This window comes from Chamaea fasciata, unplaced genomic scaffold (assembly GCF_029207755.1).
Source record: "Chamaea fasciata isolate MVZ Bird 193981 ecotype frontalis unplaced genomic scaffold, bChaFas1.0.hap1 SCAF_7, whole genome shotgun sequence".
Classification (NCBI taxonomy): domain Eukaryota; kingdom Metazoa; phylum Chordata; class Aves; order Passeriformes; family Sylviidae; genus Chamaea; species Chamaea fasciata.
In genome coordinates this window covers 5,634,551-5,652,908 of record NW_027094092.1, presented here as the reverse complement: position 1 = coordinate 5,652,908, position 18,358 = coordinate 5,634,551, and the positions used below count along the sequence as shown (strand labels likewise).

The window sequence follows — 18,358 nt, the reverse complement described above, 5'->3', positions numbered from 1 at the left end:
GGAAAACAAAATCCTTCTGCTAGCCTGTCATACAGAGGTGAGCAATACCCTTTAATCATTATTTTAAGTGACAGAGTAAATAATCTCCAGATGTGGAGGACACCTTACTGTTACAGACATCAGGAAACAATGTAGCTGAAAACTGGCCTTTCATGGTGTCCCATTCCCAGAGTACACAGCAAGCCTAGTTTCTTGCAGTGAAACTGCAGCTAATATTGTCTTGTCTCTTTTGGGAAATTAAAACTCTTGCAACTATGAGTCTGGCAACCCATCTGCATGTAACCAAGTCAAGCTAATCACTGGTGTTGCTCCAAAAGTGATGAAGGGTATTCCAAGGATACATTTTTGCCTGTAACAATTAAAACCACCACTCTTGTTATGACAGGACACAATAAAACTTCTAGGAAACCTCTCTCCTTGTCTTGCATCCTAGATGGTAGTGAACCATAGGGTACTTGAGCAAAGAGTTTCATATCCTTCTGTCCATCTGAAGGTGTTATGCTCATACAGAAGCATTTTGCTGTGGGTTGGTTTTTCTTTTTCTCTTGGTGGTATGCTCCTAACCTTTTGTCCATCTTGTCTCTGATAAAAATATAATGGCTACTTTCTCCACAGCTCAAATTCAAATAGTGACACAGACTGCAATCCAGGCATATCATAATAAAATACCTGATTTATTACTTTTACTTCTACATTAGCTGCTTTGTGGTAAGACCCAAGACTCCTATTTCAAGGTTTAGTCAAGCCTGAACCCTCCATATCCATCACTGCTCCTCTGCCTGGCCAACATCTACTTTTAGTTATCCAACTTCTACCTATGTATTTTCATCCCATTGGAAAACATTACACTGCTTCACCACCTGTATTTTTCCAAGCTCTACTTTTTGTGCTGTCTTACAGTGAACTATTCTGCTATCTTTATATGCCTGTCCCTAACTTCCACTTTTTCTGGGTTCTCTGTGTTTTCCAAATACAAACTTGAATTTTACTTTAAATTCTCCCACAACAGAAGTAATACTTGAGAATGCCTTATAGAAAACTGAATCCATGATGCCCAGCAAGTACTTCCTCAAACCTAAAAAACAGCTTCAGTTTCCATCTGTGCCAAAATAGCAGACACTTTGGAACAGAATTCTAGTTTTCTTAACAGATGTTGCCTATTTATGTACTACAATTTATTACTCAAGGTTTAAAGCTCTGCAGGAGAGGTACAGTCATTTGCAGGAAAAGACAGGGTTTCACTGCATCCCTTGTGCAGGGGTGGATGCCTTGCCTGGTGAGGGCACGTGCCTCTGCAGACAGTTCCTACCCAAGATGGGCATCTGCAGAAGGGGAGCAGCTGGTAAATGGAAGCTGTGTCTCCAGACCAAACCTGGCTTTGCTTCTCTGTGACTTTGGGACTTGTCAGCTGCAGCCTGCTGAATTGCTGGGAGGCCAGTCTATTGCCTACAGCTTTCCCCAGATTCCTCCACACCAATTTAACAAAACTGAAGGTATGCTTTATTTTGCTTCTGCTAATAGAAAATGCATTTGTCTCCTCCTTTTCTTGTAGTAGTTGTAGTATTATATAACCTTGAACATTATTTATAAAATTGTGAGTATGTACACCAAGACATGTCGTGACTGAAGAAGGACTGTAACTACAGCAGCACTGAAGCTGCACCAACTCCACTTCTTGTCATGATCTTTCCCCTTCCAGTATTTACAGCTTTCTCAAAGTTATATGAGCTTTAAGATAACTGCTTGTTCTCAAAAGGCATTTCTGGTCAAAAAAGCTAAAATATCTAAGTAAACTAAACTGGCTGATCAAAAAGTCTAAAGCTCATTCATAAGTTCTATAGTTAAATTGTCTGCAAGAGTCACCAACATCTACCACAAGACAAAATATGCTCTATGGCAATGCTTTTCATGGACTGTCAAAAACAGGAAAATAAATTACAATGGATTTTCAGGAAAGCAAGCACTTACAGCCATGCAAAATATGCCCTATCCTTTAATTTTCAAGCAACAACTGTAATTGGGCAAGACCTCGAAGTAGAACCCATATTATTTCTTTCGGCTGCAACACATGCACCGAAAGAAATAATATAACAAAGCAATTATTATACAACAAAAGTTGTTGAAACAAGAGGGCTTTGTAATCTCAACTAGTATTCTGCAGCAAAAAACCTCTGAAGTTTGCATATATTTTCTAACATGGATTTATATATCATAAACATAAGGAACAATATCATGGTGTCTTGAAAACTGGTTAACACCTAGTCTACAGCAGAAATGCTGTGTTGTTGCAGAAAGCAATTTTGATTCCTCTCACCTCCAAACCAAAATGCAGAATGTATTTTATAAAATACATTCTCCCTACCTGCCTTTGCACATCTTGTACTATGTTGTGGTAAGTTTCCTTTGCTTTACCACAGGCCAGATAGCTATCATGAGAAAGGTCTATCTCAACACTCAGGTAATAATGCATTTCACTTACCTAGTCTGCACAGCAGAGACACAGAGATGAAAGCCACTGAGCTTGGTTGTGATCAACTGGGACGCAACAGCTCAATTAACTAGATTTATGCTTTTAGCAGATAGTGCTATTTGGATGCTCGGAATGTTTCCAAGATCATGAAATATGTTAATGGTCAGATATGAGAGGGTGAAAAAGCTGCTGCTGATATAATAAATCCTCAAAGTTGCTTTGGTCTGTTCATACAGCCTTGTCTCTTGTCCTGACATATACTGGCTATCCAGACATGAGATCTTTGAAAGACCATGCGCATAGCAAGTGACACTGCAAAACAGGGAAGTGGATTAAGTCTACATATATTTGGCAAATAAACTTCTGTTACTGGTTTTTCTAACCACTTCAGATGCATATTCTGCAGACACCTTCACAATGAATGACCTTAGAGAAATGGAGGGAATTTTCAGTATGATTCTTTGATTCAGTTTAGGTTGGCCGTTAGCCTTTTTCCAGCTGAAATAAAAGCAAATATTTTAAAAGAATCATCTAGAATTTTACTTTTATACAAGAAGGGCAAAAAAAAGGAACTTTACAGGAGCCTGGTTACTATTTCTGTGCCAGGACATCTGCCAAGGCTAATTAGCCAAGAGTACCTCTGTCCTAACAAAAAAATACAACAATACAAACATCCGAGCACAGAGGAAGAAAGGAGGTAAAAGAATGAATCACCACGTCTTCTTTTGGTAACATAGAGCTTCACACTATGAAACTATGACGACAGAATATACTCAATTACTTTCTCAGAGGATAAGGCATTTACCTTCGACACACAGGATTTATTTTTTCTCCCTTTGTGTCCAAAGTTTTCACAGAGCTCATATGATTACTCTTGAGACCCCAGCCTCGAACTGGTTACCTGATCACTGACACATATACATCTTTTGTTCCACACTCCAGTTTCTGAAACCAAAAGGAGAAGGAGGGAGGACTGTATGGTAGAAGCACCATTTGGAGAATGGTACTTGGAGAGATACAGCTTAAGAGCTTCTCAAGTTATGCTCAGCCTCCAGAAGTTTCTTATCTGGTTTATAACCTTCAGACAGCCCCAACCTGGCAACTCAGGCAGCATAGTAAATAAGGCTTGTAAGACTGGTCCTGAATTGTAAAGTTCAGCCTTCAGGCTATTTAGCTAAGCCAGCTTCTGTGTGTGTGCATGTGAGTAGAACACTGAAACTCAAAAAACCCAACAGATAGGAAAGTTTTGTTGTCCTCTGTACGTGCAGCAGAATAACCAATCTTCGGATCCGTATACACAACTGCATCAACTTTGGAAATTAAAATGTAGAAACAGAAACTAGAAAGAAACAAACTTGCTCATCTTCTAAAAAACAATGGAATTTACTCAACCTACTAGCATCTGTCCCCACAAACAGGAAAAAACATGCAGCTGTCAAGCAGAGCAAGAACCTTCTAAGCTACAGAAACATTCTTGTATCAGCATGATTAAAACTCATCCAGAATCAAACTGATTTAGGACTCACAGAGATAAGAAAACACTAATTAAACACAGGTTGGCCAACATGTTTTGAAACATCATTTAGCATTTAATGCAGACCAAGTAAGTGATGTTTAAAAATATCTTAGCTGACTGTGGTTAATTCTACTTGGGAGTCTTTGCCTAAAGGTTTGTCTTGACTAGAATTTGAAGGTGCAAGTTACAACACGCTGACTGCTTTCTAAAGCTCGGGTGCACACAAAGCAGCAAGCGTTTCTAATGTGAGCTGGCTGGTCAAGTTGTTAGGCTTTTAACTTGCTACCACATGAGAAACCTATCCCTTGCATTTTTTTCATTAAAATTTTACCGCTTGGAATTCAGGCTGGAACAACTGAGGAAATCACCTCCTCCAGCTGTTCAAATATTTAGAGCTGGTATATCAATGAAGGGCACTCACTGGCTTCCAACTCTATGTCATATGCTATTTTTGAGGAACCAACAGCCGGTATCTACACTGGCTGCCTTTGTAAAAAAGCAGCTGAAGGAAGATTTCTGCCTTTTCCTCCGACTCTGCTGGTGCGGCTGAATGGACAGAGATGGGGCAGTGATGTCTCCAATCATGCCAGCCTGTTTTATAAGAGGATGTTTAAATACAGTTTTAGTTATCACATGTGAGCTAACACAAGGCCTCAGGACAACATGAAGATTCATTCTTACCTTTTCTACTCAAAACAAGTCCTTCATCTCCAGTATCTAACTGTAAACCTTGAGATTTCTGACATATACGAAAGAGAAAAGAATTGCACCATCTCCTTAACATCTGTGCACTACCTGAAAAACACTGCTCTTAAAAAGACCTAGAACTGAAGAACAAAGCAAGTCTTTTCATCAAGTGTTGCACAGCCAGGTAAGGAAAGACACAGCATCCTAAACTAACAGGCCAGCCTTGGCACAACTCCAAGACATGTCTCATTCATAAAACTCAGGTAATAAAAAAGACACAATACTCCCTCTCCCTGCCCAAGGATAATAAACCTTGGTGCTGATGAAGAAATTAGGAGGAAGGGTACCACCTAAATTACAAACTGAAACAGATACTACAAAAACAAGCAGCTGTGGCAATTCAGCCAGGTGGTCAGCTGCAGTCAAGAGGGAAGGTAAGTAGACATCTCCCTTGCAGATACTTCCTGATTACAACCTTATGGCAAAAACCCACCTCATTTTCACAGCTAGTATACATTTTAACTTTCCTTATGTTCCTGAAAAATACTTTGTCAATTAAAAGCCATGATCAAAGATTCTGGCCAGGGAGGGGAAGTGATTAAGCAAGACCTCTTAAGACTTGTAATCAACATGGATACAATTAAATAGTCAAGCAAATACTCAGTCACACTATTTATTTTCTTGCAAAAATTAGTTGCATGTGTGTGGTCTCTTGTTCACTGTTTGTTCATCCTTCAAAAAGCAGATTAGCATTGTGTTTCAGAAAAGAGAAAACTTTTATTGATCTAATGCTTCCTTCTATTACTTTATTTCCCCAATCATTTTCAACTAACCATTAAATAAGAAAGCTTTGCCCTTTCCTGATAAAAGGAACGGTATCTGAAGGTAATGTCACAGGAGAGAGACTATCTCATATCATGTATGAGCAAAAAACAAAAACAGAGCAACAGGTCTTGGTATCGGCACACATCTGGAAGTTAGTCAAGCACTCGTGTCTGTTGGTGCTTTCAGGAAGGATTATTTTCCTTACAGTATTACTGGGTGTGATATGGTTTTATACCCAACAGTCAAAGAGTGGAGAGTACCCTCCCTAACCCTTGCTGAAGAAGGTTAGGGCCCTGCCCCAAGGCTGACTGGTTGGGAAATTACCTGTGCTCCCCTTTGGACAATCACATCTGTCTGTCACAAGTAACCTACATATAGACATGGAACAGATTGCAGTCCTCTGCTTCTCACATGGACTAGCAGCCAGCCAGCTAAAATCTTATCATCTAAATTTTGCCCATGACTGCAGGGCAAGTAAGATGACAACCTTCTAAAGGGTTAAGAGCAGAAATCAAAACAGACTTAAAAAGGTCATTAAGTCAAAGATACTTCTGCTTTATTGGAGTGGTTCAAGTTTCTGAAGACAGACTGGAAAACTGGCCAAGAATAAAATTAATTTTGATTTTGTCTTTTTCAATGAGAGACAGTCTTCTTAATTAACCTAGCAGATCATTCATAAAGAGAGTGTAAAATCCTTCAAACTACTTTAGATAACTTTACATATTGGAAGGGACTGTCACCTTTAAAAAAGACCATCAAAACATAACATAACCTAGATATTCTAGTCAAAATTCACAATGGAAAATGGTTTCTACTTTCTAAAAACACGGCATTATTTAGTTATATTTTCCTCTTCTGGCTTTCTATAAATACTTTGGGTGTGGTTAGAAAACCATGGCCAAGTTCTTCAAGAATTTTTAGTTTCTATATCATGTTTAAGACTGCAGCATATTTACATTAGCATTTTCTGAAGAATACACATCATTAACTGCTAAGGCAAAACCCTCGGTGGTCTGCTTCTCCCGGACTCTGACCATTGCCATTTCAACAGTTTGCAAATTACTTCCAGATGGGTATCAGTTGCACAGACATGGAGAATTTTTGTAACATTTATAAATAGTGCTAAAATCCTGCTAACATATGGTAAGTGTACTATGTAGTGACATGCATGACAAGACTGAATGAGGGTACACAGAGCACTCACCCCAACGGGTGGATTCTGCTCACAGACAAGTCAAAATCTCTTTGCTTGTACCTGTGAGTAATACTGTGATAGGACATGATCTCAAGTTTCAAAATCACAGATTATTCCTACAAATTTGAATCTTTGCTGAGGAGTCAGTAGTGTAAACATGGCCATTTGCTGCTATTTCAGATGTCCTCTTCTGTCTGGCCCCACAGCTGCCATTCACAGCATCCACTGGTTTCCTATCTGTGTCAGACCTGTCAGTCTGGTGCAGGTATCTTGGATAATCCAGAACATCTAAAACCAGCCTGGGATGCATAATTGAAGCACTCAATTTGCTTCCCCTTTGGTGATGCAGAAAGCGCTTCTGAATCAAGCACCCAGCTTTTCCAAATCTGGTACTCTACTTCTTCCACTAGAATTCATTTAGGATTTGGAAAATGATCCTCTGAAGTCTCTGCAGACTACCAAATAATTAATTTCACTGAGGAAATTACGACCCCCATTTCAAATGGCTCCCACTGCTCTTTTTAAACTTAGCCTCTCCATACATGCAACTCAGTTGCCTAAATAATACATTCTAATTGCCTCCCATTTCCATTCAATTAAATTCTACGATTCTATTTTGGAACGTTAATTAGCAAACTCTGCCAGGGGCTAAATCGAACACAGCATTTGACAATGGCAGGGCCATGGCATGGTATATGAAGATAAAGGTGTCTGGGGCTGTCTCCCTGATGGTGACCCACTAGACTTCATGCCTGTGTGGGTACTTACTGCATTCCCATTAGTTTGTGGGATTTTCATTTTCTTTAGCATAATTCTTGGGAGAACTTCTCAATGAAAAGTCTCTCCTAGCACAGATTCCAACACCACTTAAAGTATTTTCTTTAAATTACTTTTCTTTGGCACGGACACTAACTCTCAGGTTTGTGAGCTGAAAAAGCAACTTTGCTAGGGCCTGGCAGTCAGAATTTGGATCTGTTCAACTATGAATAAAAGCCTGGAAGAAACTTTGACAATGATAGAACGGAAAAATTGTGGTTGTACAGTAGGAATTCTGAGAGTTCAGTTGTTTCTGTTCAGAATCAGCGAAAATAAAGAAAAAATATTTTTGTACCTATCCCACAGAGAAACAGTAACAGGGAGAACGAAGCAGAAATGTGTCATATCTGGTGCTGGTCATTTCTATTAAGAAGGAAATTGCTTTTGTTTGAATCTACATTATTATATTCCCATTTAAGAATAATTTGAACTGAAAGAAGGGAATCTGGAGTTAACTTGTGTTTTTGTTTTGCGTTTTTTTTCCCCCAGAAGCTGCTTTAACACATCAAGTAACCATGCTAAGAACCATTTAAAGCTTCTTGGTGTTTGCACATAATTCTGAGCCTAATGCTAGCCTATTTTTTTTTTTCAAACTGAAGATCTGGAATTAAGGGGGACAACGAGGTACATGTAGCAAACGGCTCTTGGGCAATAAGCACAACAGATGATGGCTGAAGGCTCTGCCTTTCCACTGTATTTCCTGACACACCCCAAGGTTTATGAAGTTACAAATATGTACACCCACCCATTAGGTTTTATTGCCTAATTACTTATTGGGGAGAAAAAAATGAAGTCTCCCACAGTCATCTAAGTTGGAAAAACAGAATTGTTTTGGGTTTTTCAACTTCTGGTGTGAAATACGCCTATGAAGAACTAAAATAAAAAAGGGAGTTACAAATCTAGTCTAACAAAACATAGACATACAGAAGCACATACTATAAAGAACATATGGACTGTTGGCTAGTATATATTCTGAAGCCAACCAAGCCTTCCTAGGCCACTTTTAGTTTTTTTCCAATTGACTACTCATGTCATAGAGCATTTCTTGAATTCTGTAAATTACACAATGCACCATCTGAAAACCAACTTTTCTTCACAAAGCTTTTTTGACTATATCACAGATTTAAGCAATACCTAAAATCAGAGGGAATAAACCGGAACCTGCTAAACATGAAATAAGATAACACCCAACATTTCTTTGACATAAATCAACTCAACTGCACTTCGCAGTTGTACTTACTTGAGTCAAAACTATTTAACAACCAGGTAAAATGGAGTTATTTAAGTGCATTAGTAATGGTAGCTGCTACATTTCCAGGATATAAGAGAGATCAAAATTCTAATGAGAGGGGCAACACCTTATTAGAGCAAACAGTGAGGCTGAGGTGCAAAGAAGCAGCTTTCAGGAACCCAAATCTTTCTTCAGAAGCAAGCAATCCGTCCCTTATCAATTTCTCAGTATCTTTGTTCCAGTAAGGTGCAGTGGTTGTACTGGTTTTAACAAACAACCAGAGTCAAAGGGTTCAGTGCTTTATCTGCGGTTTTGCTACAGGGTTAATCTATCCTTTTGCCCTCCACAAATGTTTTTCATTCTTTGCTTGTTTCCTCACTGGTAAAGTCAGAAGAACACTTTCCCACCTTGTAAGGGTGGTCTCTCTTGGGAAAAGAGCTGTTCTTTCCCTCAGGTGTTTTACTGAAAAACCTCTCCATGCAGCATTCATAGTTCTAGTCGCCAAAGTCAAAAACGGAGACAGCTTTAATTCGTACTTTAAATGTTCCTTAATATAAGAAATCCCACTCCATCACTGAAAATGTAATAGAGGCAAAGCAAATTGCAGGGGGTTTGTCTTATCTGCTGTTTAGTACTGGAAGTTCTCAAAGCTCTCTTGCAAAGGTTGAACCATTACCCTTACCCTCTCTTCACAGATAAGGCAACTATAAGGCACACAGAAAGCACTTGTCACATAACAGTACTTAAAGTAGTAAGTGAATGTCAAACCTGCCTCCCTATTTACTGACTCTGAAACACAACCTAATTAAGGACTATGCTGTTGAAAGCATACTTCAGCTTTGCAAAGGCATCTTAGTTAGGACTTCAGCAAAATACTGAGCACATGAGATTGAGGATTCAGAAATCCAAGTATCAGTTAAGTAAAACATAAAAAGAGAAAGCTAAAATGAGAGTAGGACAAAAGGGATGTGGGAAGCGGGGGGAAAAAAAATTCTGCCAGAGAAATTAAGAAAAAGAAGCCCTGTAACACAGAATTTCAGACATAGGTCAGGATGGGCTTGTGAGCATTGCATCTGCAGCTTACGAAGACAACGGAAGCCAGCTGTTCAGTAAATGAAGCAACACCTATTTTATGGAACTTATGCAACAGCTATACTGTAGCTCCTTCAGAAACAAAGGTAATTACACAACTCTTGTGTTATCTCTGGATAACACTGTAATTAATATGTGTCATCACTCTAGCCATGATTAAAATAATTACCATAAAAAGTCCCTTGTAAGTAGCATTTACTGTCCTGGTTTCCAAACATGTACAAGATTATATTTTTAAAGTATAATTGCTTTTTCTGTTCGCAACTCAACAATGTTTCTCCACCCACCTTCCCCTTTATATAGCCATACGATGTTGTAGCAAAACTTTAACATGTGCAAAATACTTACAGCTCTTCCAAGTAGGGAAAGTTCTTGAAGGCATCTTCTGGTAGTCTTGTGATGTTATTCATGCTGATATCTCTGGAAAAGAACAAATACAGATTTATCAATAACCAGGAAAGAATTTTTACACTCAAAAGGATAAGAAAAAGAAAGCCTCATCAGATAGTATGGTAACAGAAAAAAAAGCTGTTCTAGTATCACACAGTAATACCTCTTTCTAAAAATTTGCATGCTAAACTTTCAAGTCACTGTAATTTGAGAATCGGGTTGCAGCAAAGACCTATAAAATGGGAAGTTGACAAAATAAAGTTTTCCAACACCTCTAACCAAAATAATTACTGCAAAACTACAGGGAAGGTATGCACGGAAGAGGCTCTACAGTACTGTTATCCCCAGTACTCATTTTTACCAACTTACACTTACATACAGTTTTAACCCAGATGATTAAGACTATTCTAAAACCACAAGCATATAAAAAAAAAATATTGTGACCACCCACCACGCAAATTTTCATCCCACAGTGTCTTTAAAAAAAATAATACATGCATTAGGACTTAATAAATAGCTTCTGGCAAACAAGGTTTCTGGAACAACTGGCAAGAATAGCAGAAACATGTCCTAGCTCTACCACAGTCTTTTTTAGTTTTGTTTTCCTTCTACAAAACCTATAAAGTCCTCGAGGTAATAGTTTTAAGCAGATTTTATTCTCAGTCCATGAGCAGAGGGAAGCTGGCAGCAAGTGCTTACATGATAGGTATGCGGGCCTGCTCAGCTTTTTTCTTTACAAAGCAGCAGTAAGCGGCAAACTTGGTGCCATCACCTCAGTTCACACCTACAAAACGATCACAGATAATCCAGTCCTAAAGCAAGTTATTACTCAATGTGAATAAAAGCAGCATGAAAATAATTTGGTTTGATAATTAAACTAACTGCGTAACAATTCATGACATAATCCAAGTTCTAACTTTCCACTTGGTTACTGGTTTGGGTTTTTTACTACGTAGTTAATAAGCAATTCAGTAACACTTGTTAGTAGAGCTTTCCCTGCTTGCTGTCTTCCACATTGGTTCTCTAGTGTTTATATGTCACCAATCCACATAATTCAGATAAAAAGCAAACAAAGCCAAACTCTCCTTTTATCTCACTAATGGCCAACAAGTATGACTGAAGCTCCTCCATGACATGAACAAGTAACTGGTAACTGATCTGCTGCACCACCTGTACAGCAGAGACCCTCAGGCGCTGCCAGTGTGAAAACTGCGCTCTTACACTAAATCTAGACACAACTGTTTCCTCTAAAATAAATGTTAATTAAGTAGTAGTCCAAAAACTTCATTTCTCATTTTCCAGTGTAAACTAAGCAAGTTACTCCTCAGCAGCTGCTAACAGTTATACTAACCTAACTCAAGAGCAGTGACATCAAAATAAGGTTCAGCATATACAAAACAAACCCACCTGTGGTAAGATCCCCCCAAAAAAATCTACTGTGGTACAAAAGACTCCTTCACTAAGCTTCAGGAGGAGCTGAACTCGAGATGCTTTATCCCCGAACTCTGCAGCCCGTACGCCTTGGCAGCAGCCTAGTCACAGTACAATGCTGCTGTTGAGGACGTTTTTCTTCTTGTGCAGGAAAATAAATAAGTACCAGGTACATGAACTGTCATCTATCTGCTCCATGGGAGACTGCAACTTCTCACATATTTTTCAAATTGCCGTAAATACATACATTTCATACATCCAGGCTTGTCCTCTCCTTTCTAGAGGATTGTAAATCCACTTTTATTATCAGCTGGGAAGCATTTATGAATAGGGCCTAAGAGAAATAAGGGAGTGGAGACCCTGATCTTAAGAAACAGTAACCTGTGCAAGAAAATCACAAGTCTCAAAAAACTGTCCAGGTGATATAAAACCTTACTGTCATATGCACCATAACAAATAGTGGTAGTAAAAATAAGTCAACAGTACACAGCATCAGAGAGCACTGTATGAATGTTTATGCATCACTTTAGCAAAGATTTTGGCTGCACCCACATTTGTGGCACTACACAGTAGCTTTTTTTGACAGCTGAGGTAAGGAAATCACATCCACCTGAAGGCAATGGTCTTGAAATTCCCAGAGCTATAAATGCCCAATTTCAGAAGTGCCCTATGCAATCCTAAACAAAGTCAATGGAAACCATGTAGACACATAGAATGGCTGAGATCCAAATTCAAAGCAATTTTGGCTTTCTCTGGGATCTGAAATTAGCTAAAAATTTTTTTTGCCTATAGCTTCAAGTGTTAGGCTCTACAATTTTAATTTGGGAAGTAGATTCTTTGGATATTAGCATGAAACAGATCACCTAAATAATGAGGACTTGAGAACCATCATCAATATTCTCAAATTCTACTGAAATTCATTTTCAGTGAAGCTGAATTTGTAACAAAACCAGACATAAATACAAACTGCAATTGTCTTTATCATGTGAATCTTCAGGGACTGCTTATCATGATACCTTACTAAAAAAAATGAGATTTTTATGAAGTTTCTGCATTTGCCTTCACTACATGTGATAGTAACTTTTACTAAATAAGTCAACCTTTATAGCAATGATTTGCAAACTTTGGGGAATATCAAAGCACCAACTCTGAAAGTTTCCTAATGATCATCATAGACGTCTTAAAACAATTCTTGTTTAATTACGAACATTATATAAAAGAAGCTTAGCTGATATATATATATATATATATATATAAAATTTTTTTTCTTTTCATTTCACTCTACAGAATCTCCTCAAAGAATGAGTTCACAGGCACTATGAGCTGGTAATAAAATATTAAGTAGTTCATGAGCAAGAATTTACAAACAATATTAGGAACACCCGTGACACTAAAATTAGATGACTTAATAACTAGTCTATATAAAGTTTACCTAGTTAATTTGGGAAGATACTCTTAATAACACATAATAAATAGAAGAATTGCAACAAAAATGGTGGAGCACAATATATGATGACAAAATAATGACACACAATCCCCAAACCACAGTCCAAAACAAAAATAGCCCCTGCTAAGTTTCTACTGTTTGTATCTTAGAAATAATCATTTTACTACTCCTGAACTTAAAAAAAAAAAAAGGGGGATCAGTCTCTGCAGTATCAAGAAGGCTGTCTATTTAATAAAGCTAAATATTAGTATGCACCTTGGCCTGTCAAAGAAATCTCCACTGAGAAGCTATCTTACACCACCCGTTTCTCTACTAAAAAGCCCGCAGGTCTATAAGCCCAGAAATCATTTCAAGTGCTAACATATATAAAAAAGTTCCTAAGAACGAATAAAAGAATATTAATAGTACTATCCCAGCCTCTAGTAGTGTTCATGGGAACGATGGTGTCATGCAACAGAAGGATCATGTCAGCAGTTGCCTAAAGCCCCTTCTCAGCAGGACTAAGCTAGAAGACCTACTATGGATTGGGTTACTACATCCAGATATAAGACCCCTAAAAACAGCACAACACCTACAAACCTTTGAATTGCCGTCAAACACACGTGCACACAGAACTCCCGACAAACAAAACACCAAAACCTGCATACGTTTGCCCTAAATTTTACTGGTAAACTGAGGTTCAGACTCAGTATCTAAAAGGCTTATAATAAATTTCTTATTCTTCCAACAAGTCCTCAGTATGGTCTGTCAGCCCAGCAGACCACACCTCTGACTTAATTTTAAGTTCAGACCCACATTTGTATTTGGGGCGTTTTCTCCAGGAAGTGCAAAACAAACACAACAGCTCTATGAGATATAAGATTATGGTAATGCCATGGGTTTACACTGCAGATTCATCAGGAAAAGGGTGAAACGAGGGTAGACCTGCACCTTTCAGCAGGCAGCCATTAACTAGCTTTACCTGCACTGAACAGCCAGGCTAACTCTTCGCTCCTTGACCAACACTAACCAAGGCAGACGTGGCAGATGCTCTATTCCTGGAAACACTGAAGGGCATGACGGGGCAAGAAGCTGGCACTGAAACTAAAATGATGGCCAAGAAGCTAAACCATGGCATTGAAACTAAAATACGAGCTGCCAAAGGTCAAGCCAGTGATCTCTTTAGCAAGAGGCTGCATCTCAGGGGATCTCATGAATCACAGCCTTATAATTACAACTAGTTTCACCATTTCAGGTAGGAGAGATGTAACACAGAAAATAAATACAACTGCACTCTCTCCTACAGTGCCAATACTGCAGCTTTGAATGATAAATAAGACTTCTTACACTCTGCCAGAAACTTTGTCCTTCTTCCAAGAAGGTACTAGAGAGAAGAATAAAACTGACTAAAATTAGTAGCTAATAACTGTAAATGTTATTTTGCCATCCCAAGTAATGCAGAGGTTAATTTTTACAGGCAAAAGGTAAAAGTCAAGCCAAGGTACTCCGGCACTCGTTTGCTGTCTCCAGCCTGCTCAAGTAGATCCTTTCAGCTTATTCTGACAACTGAATATTCATTTCCAGCTGAGTTTACCCAAGTTTCCTGCTGTCACCTAACACAGAAACACTTTAAAGTCATTAAAAATAATTATACTAACTGGCAACGATAGTAAAAGCAATGAAAACTTCCCTCTGTTGAAAACAGGCATCAAATGAGATTTCTGTGTTCTTGCGAATATGAAACAGTCGGGTTTTCCCTATTTAAAGCTGTTGTGTCCATTTTCCTTGGAAGAGAAAAGCAACTTTGCTGGACACAGTAAAAAACACACAGCACCACATATCTTGCATAATGATGGATATTTAATCACTTTTCCATCAGCCAGCAGTGGAGACTTCAGAAAACTGAACTAGAAAACACAATGCACTTAAACTTTTTATTGTACTCCTGCAAGAATCCCAGTTCCTGACATGAGGTTTTAGTTATTTGGATTCAATTTTTTTTTCAAGGATTGTTGATTTTACCACTAACCAAAGTCAAACATCCCCAGACTTCAGGATGAGAAGAAATAGTTTTTGGTCTCTTGGAAGGCAACTTACTAATTCTCTCATATTTTAAAAAACAGAAACTCTCACCTTTAAACAGTGGCCTCAATCACAGCTTTTGTAAGTGGCATCACAAAAACAGAGAATTGGATGCAATGCACAACATGTCACAGTGTCTCCTGCAGGCACAGGAAACCTCTTCTATCATTTTACACTACTGCCTCTACCATAAAGGAGCATGACTCTTGTTAGATTTCTCTCTTACCAACTGCCAGAGCGTGATTCTGGCTAGAAAGAACAGATGACTAGAGATGATGGAAAGGGAGGAATGGGACAATAATTCTTGCATGAGAAGAAAAGCCGCAACAACAAAAAGGGACCACAAAATGGGAAGCACAGACTTCTTGTAGGACAGAAAAGACAACAAAATGATAGATAAATTAGCCCAAGATATAAGCACAGAATAAAAGCCAGTGACCCAAAATAACTGATGGGTATTGAAAAGGAAAAAAATGCCAGTCTCTGTGAACTGGGGGACATTTAGCTGCAACAGGCTTTTTTTTGTTTGTTTTGTTGTTTTTTTTATTTGTTTGTTGGTTTTTTTCTTTTTTTTTTAAATGACAATATCTACCATTCCTAACTGCATCTCCGCCAAGTGCATGCACATTTTGGGCAAAGAAACTTTCCTCACAGCTCTGGTGTGCTGGCACGTCTCCTAAAACCCACAGGAGATGCCAGTGTTAAACTTTCTGTTCTAGCTCAGAGTCTCCTCTCTCAACACTTGGATCTGCACTGATCTGGGGGCACACACACACACCTTCCCACAACATTCATGCACTGCATCCAAATACATGCTAATGAGCTGAAACACATTACTTTGTAAAAAAGGTCTTAAGCCAAATAAACCATGAAATACCTAGCTACAGAAAAGCAAAATTAAATCTCAACAAAACCAAACTGAGATCGGCTGTTTAAAACAAGTAAGATCAAAATACACCCCTGTGCTCCCACAGGGTAGCTATCTACTTTTTGGCTTTTTGACTCTGTCAAGTTTAGAAAAGAAGAGAGAAAGGGAAGGAGTGAGATAGAAAAAGGGAGGGGAGCGTTGGTTGAAGGAAAGAAGATCATGTTTCAACAAGGCACCTTTAAATTCCTATAAAATACTGCCTCTGAGCAAGCTTAACCTGTTTGTTGATAGATAATAGCATGTAATACTGTAGGCTCCATTCAGTCTTTTCCAATGTCTGGGCTGTCTGCCACGGAGTTATTTAATTATAACACGTAGAAAATTACTTAGGCAGAGCTATCTATATTTGAATAAAGCCCTCCTACCTACTTGTACAAAACCATTAGGCAATAGGTCCTGATCTTATATAAAATTCCCCAGGTAGTAACCATGATCCAGTTTCAGCAATATTAGGAAAAGCTGAGACTATTAGTATTTTTAGAAACTACATTAAATAAGGCAGGATATTCCAAATGCACCTCAACACGATGCTGGGAAGTACCCAGCAACAATCAGCCATCCATTACCATTTGGACCATTGATAACACGGATTACATTAACACTGGTGAGGATAAAGACAGAGCAACAATGGTTCTTCACCAATTATCAAAATCAAACAAAAAAGACCCAACAAGAACAAAAAATCCATAAACAAATGAAGAGGACCAATTATATAACTGCATGGCAGTGGTCAGTACTTCAAGTTTTGTCCAGGTCATACGTGTGTTAACCAAGAGAACTTCCAGGTGTTGTGGCAGCAGGGAGAGGCAGAGACACTGGAGCCAAGACAAGTGGGCAGGGGGAGACAAGAAATCAGAAAAACTCAAGGTTAGACTAATATTAAGTTGCACTGCAACGCTACAGTCTTCGAGAAATACATTCAGTGCCCAACTCCTTGCAGGAACATGTTCACATGATGAAAACCCATGTGATTTTCATCCCAATCACACCACTCAGCAGCCAGTCTCATGGAACAGAAGAAACTGAATTACATCCCTGGTTTACATCTTCTTTCCCATTTAGCCAGTTCCTTCAGGATGGTGATAAAAACACTGAAGGGACAGAATAAATAGATCTGCATTAATATTGTCCCATATCTTAATTGTATTCAGCATATAATGAAAGCGTGGAAAGCCTAGAGGATCAGCAAGAAAATTTTAATTCAATTTAAAAGAAACAAATTTGGTAGTAGAGTTTTGGTTTATTGTATCTTCCTGATGACAAGAAGCAAACAATTCTCTTCCAGAAGCACCACATCACAACTACTGCTTGGAATGGCAACTGTCTGCGCTATGAATTCAAAGAGTGCAGCTAAAATCCAAGGATATACATTACATCCAACAGTGCATGTTTCCCAACATTGAGAAGACATTTCCCAACAGTGAGAAATCATGAACAGGAAAAGAAATACCAGGCAAAGATGATATTTACAGAGAAACCTACACCTGGGAAGTGTTTATGTTTGCAATGACATTTGAGTTCAAAATAAGGTTTAAATATCTCTTTTCTTTTATTTATTACCTGCATCTATTACTGCAAGGTAGTAGTATGGATATTATAATACCTATCTTATTAGCTAACATTTCTGTGGAGATAGGACCCCAATATCAGACTGACATTGCATTTAAAGTTTGCATTCTCTTCATTTCTGACAGTCACAACTACCAGTGTCCATCTTCCAGTGGGAAGGGTCCACTGGGTATTTCAACCTCCAGAACTCTGCATTATTAACCAACCCTGATCTCCAATCCTTACTGCCATGTCCCAACACACTTTTTCCTCCTGATACTTATCTACTGCTCCTTTTAACATGGACAAAGCTGTTAAAGACAAAAGGGAAGATTTTTAAGCCAGCTTTTGCATTAATACAGGTTTTTCTTCTTGCTATTCCATCTCTCCCCAGCAATCTTAAGCATGCTTCTATTGCCTCTGACATGATCAGAGAGACCTCCAAAACTCAAAAACGCAGAAACCTGTTCTGTACTCACAGGCCACTCTGGAGTAACAGAAAGCCTATGAGACATGACATTTTTTCATTTACAAGCACGCTTCATTTTCCAGTTCTTCCAGGGAAACACTCTTACAAGAAAGGAAATATCCAAATATTTAAAGTCTTAGTCAGTATCTGCTGTGACTGGCTAAGTATGACACAGGTTGCATTCCCACCCAGCAAATACACTTGCCGTTTCCTAAGTACCCATGCTATCTCACTAATGAGCACAAGGTCTTA

General features: G+C 38.6%; 1 protein-coding gene across 1 annotated transcript in view; it reads right to left on the bottom strand.

The window, feature by feature from the left end:
• LGR4 (leucine rich repeat containing G protein-coupled receptor 4) overlaps positions 1-18,358 on the bottom strand; it is a 78,421-nt gene that overhangs the window by 35,991 nt on the left and 24,072 nt on the right. Inside the window, exon 2 of the mRNA XM_066187287.1 lies at positions 10,181-10,252. Coding sequence (XP_066043384.1) covers positions 10,181-10,252 — 72 coding nt within the window. The remainder of the gene's footprint in view (positions 1-10,180; positions 10,253-18,358) is intronic.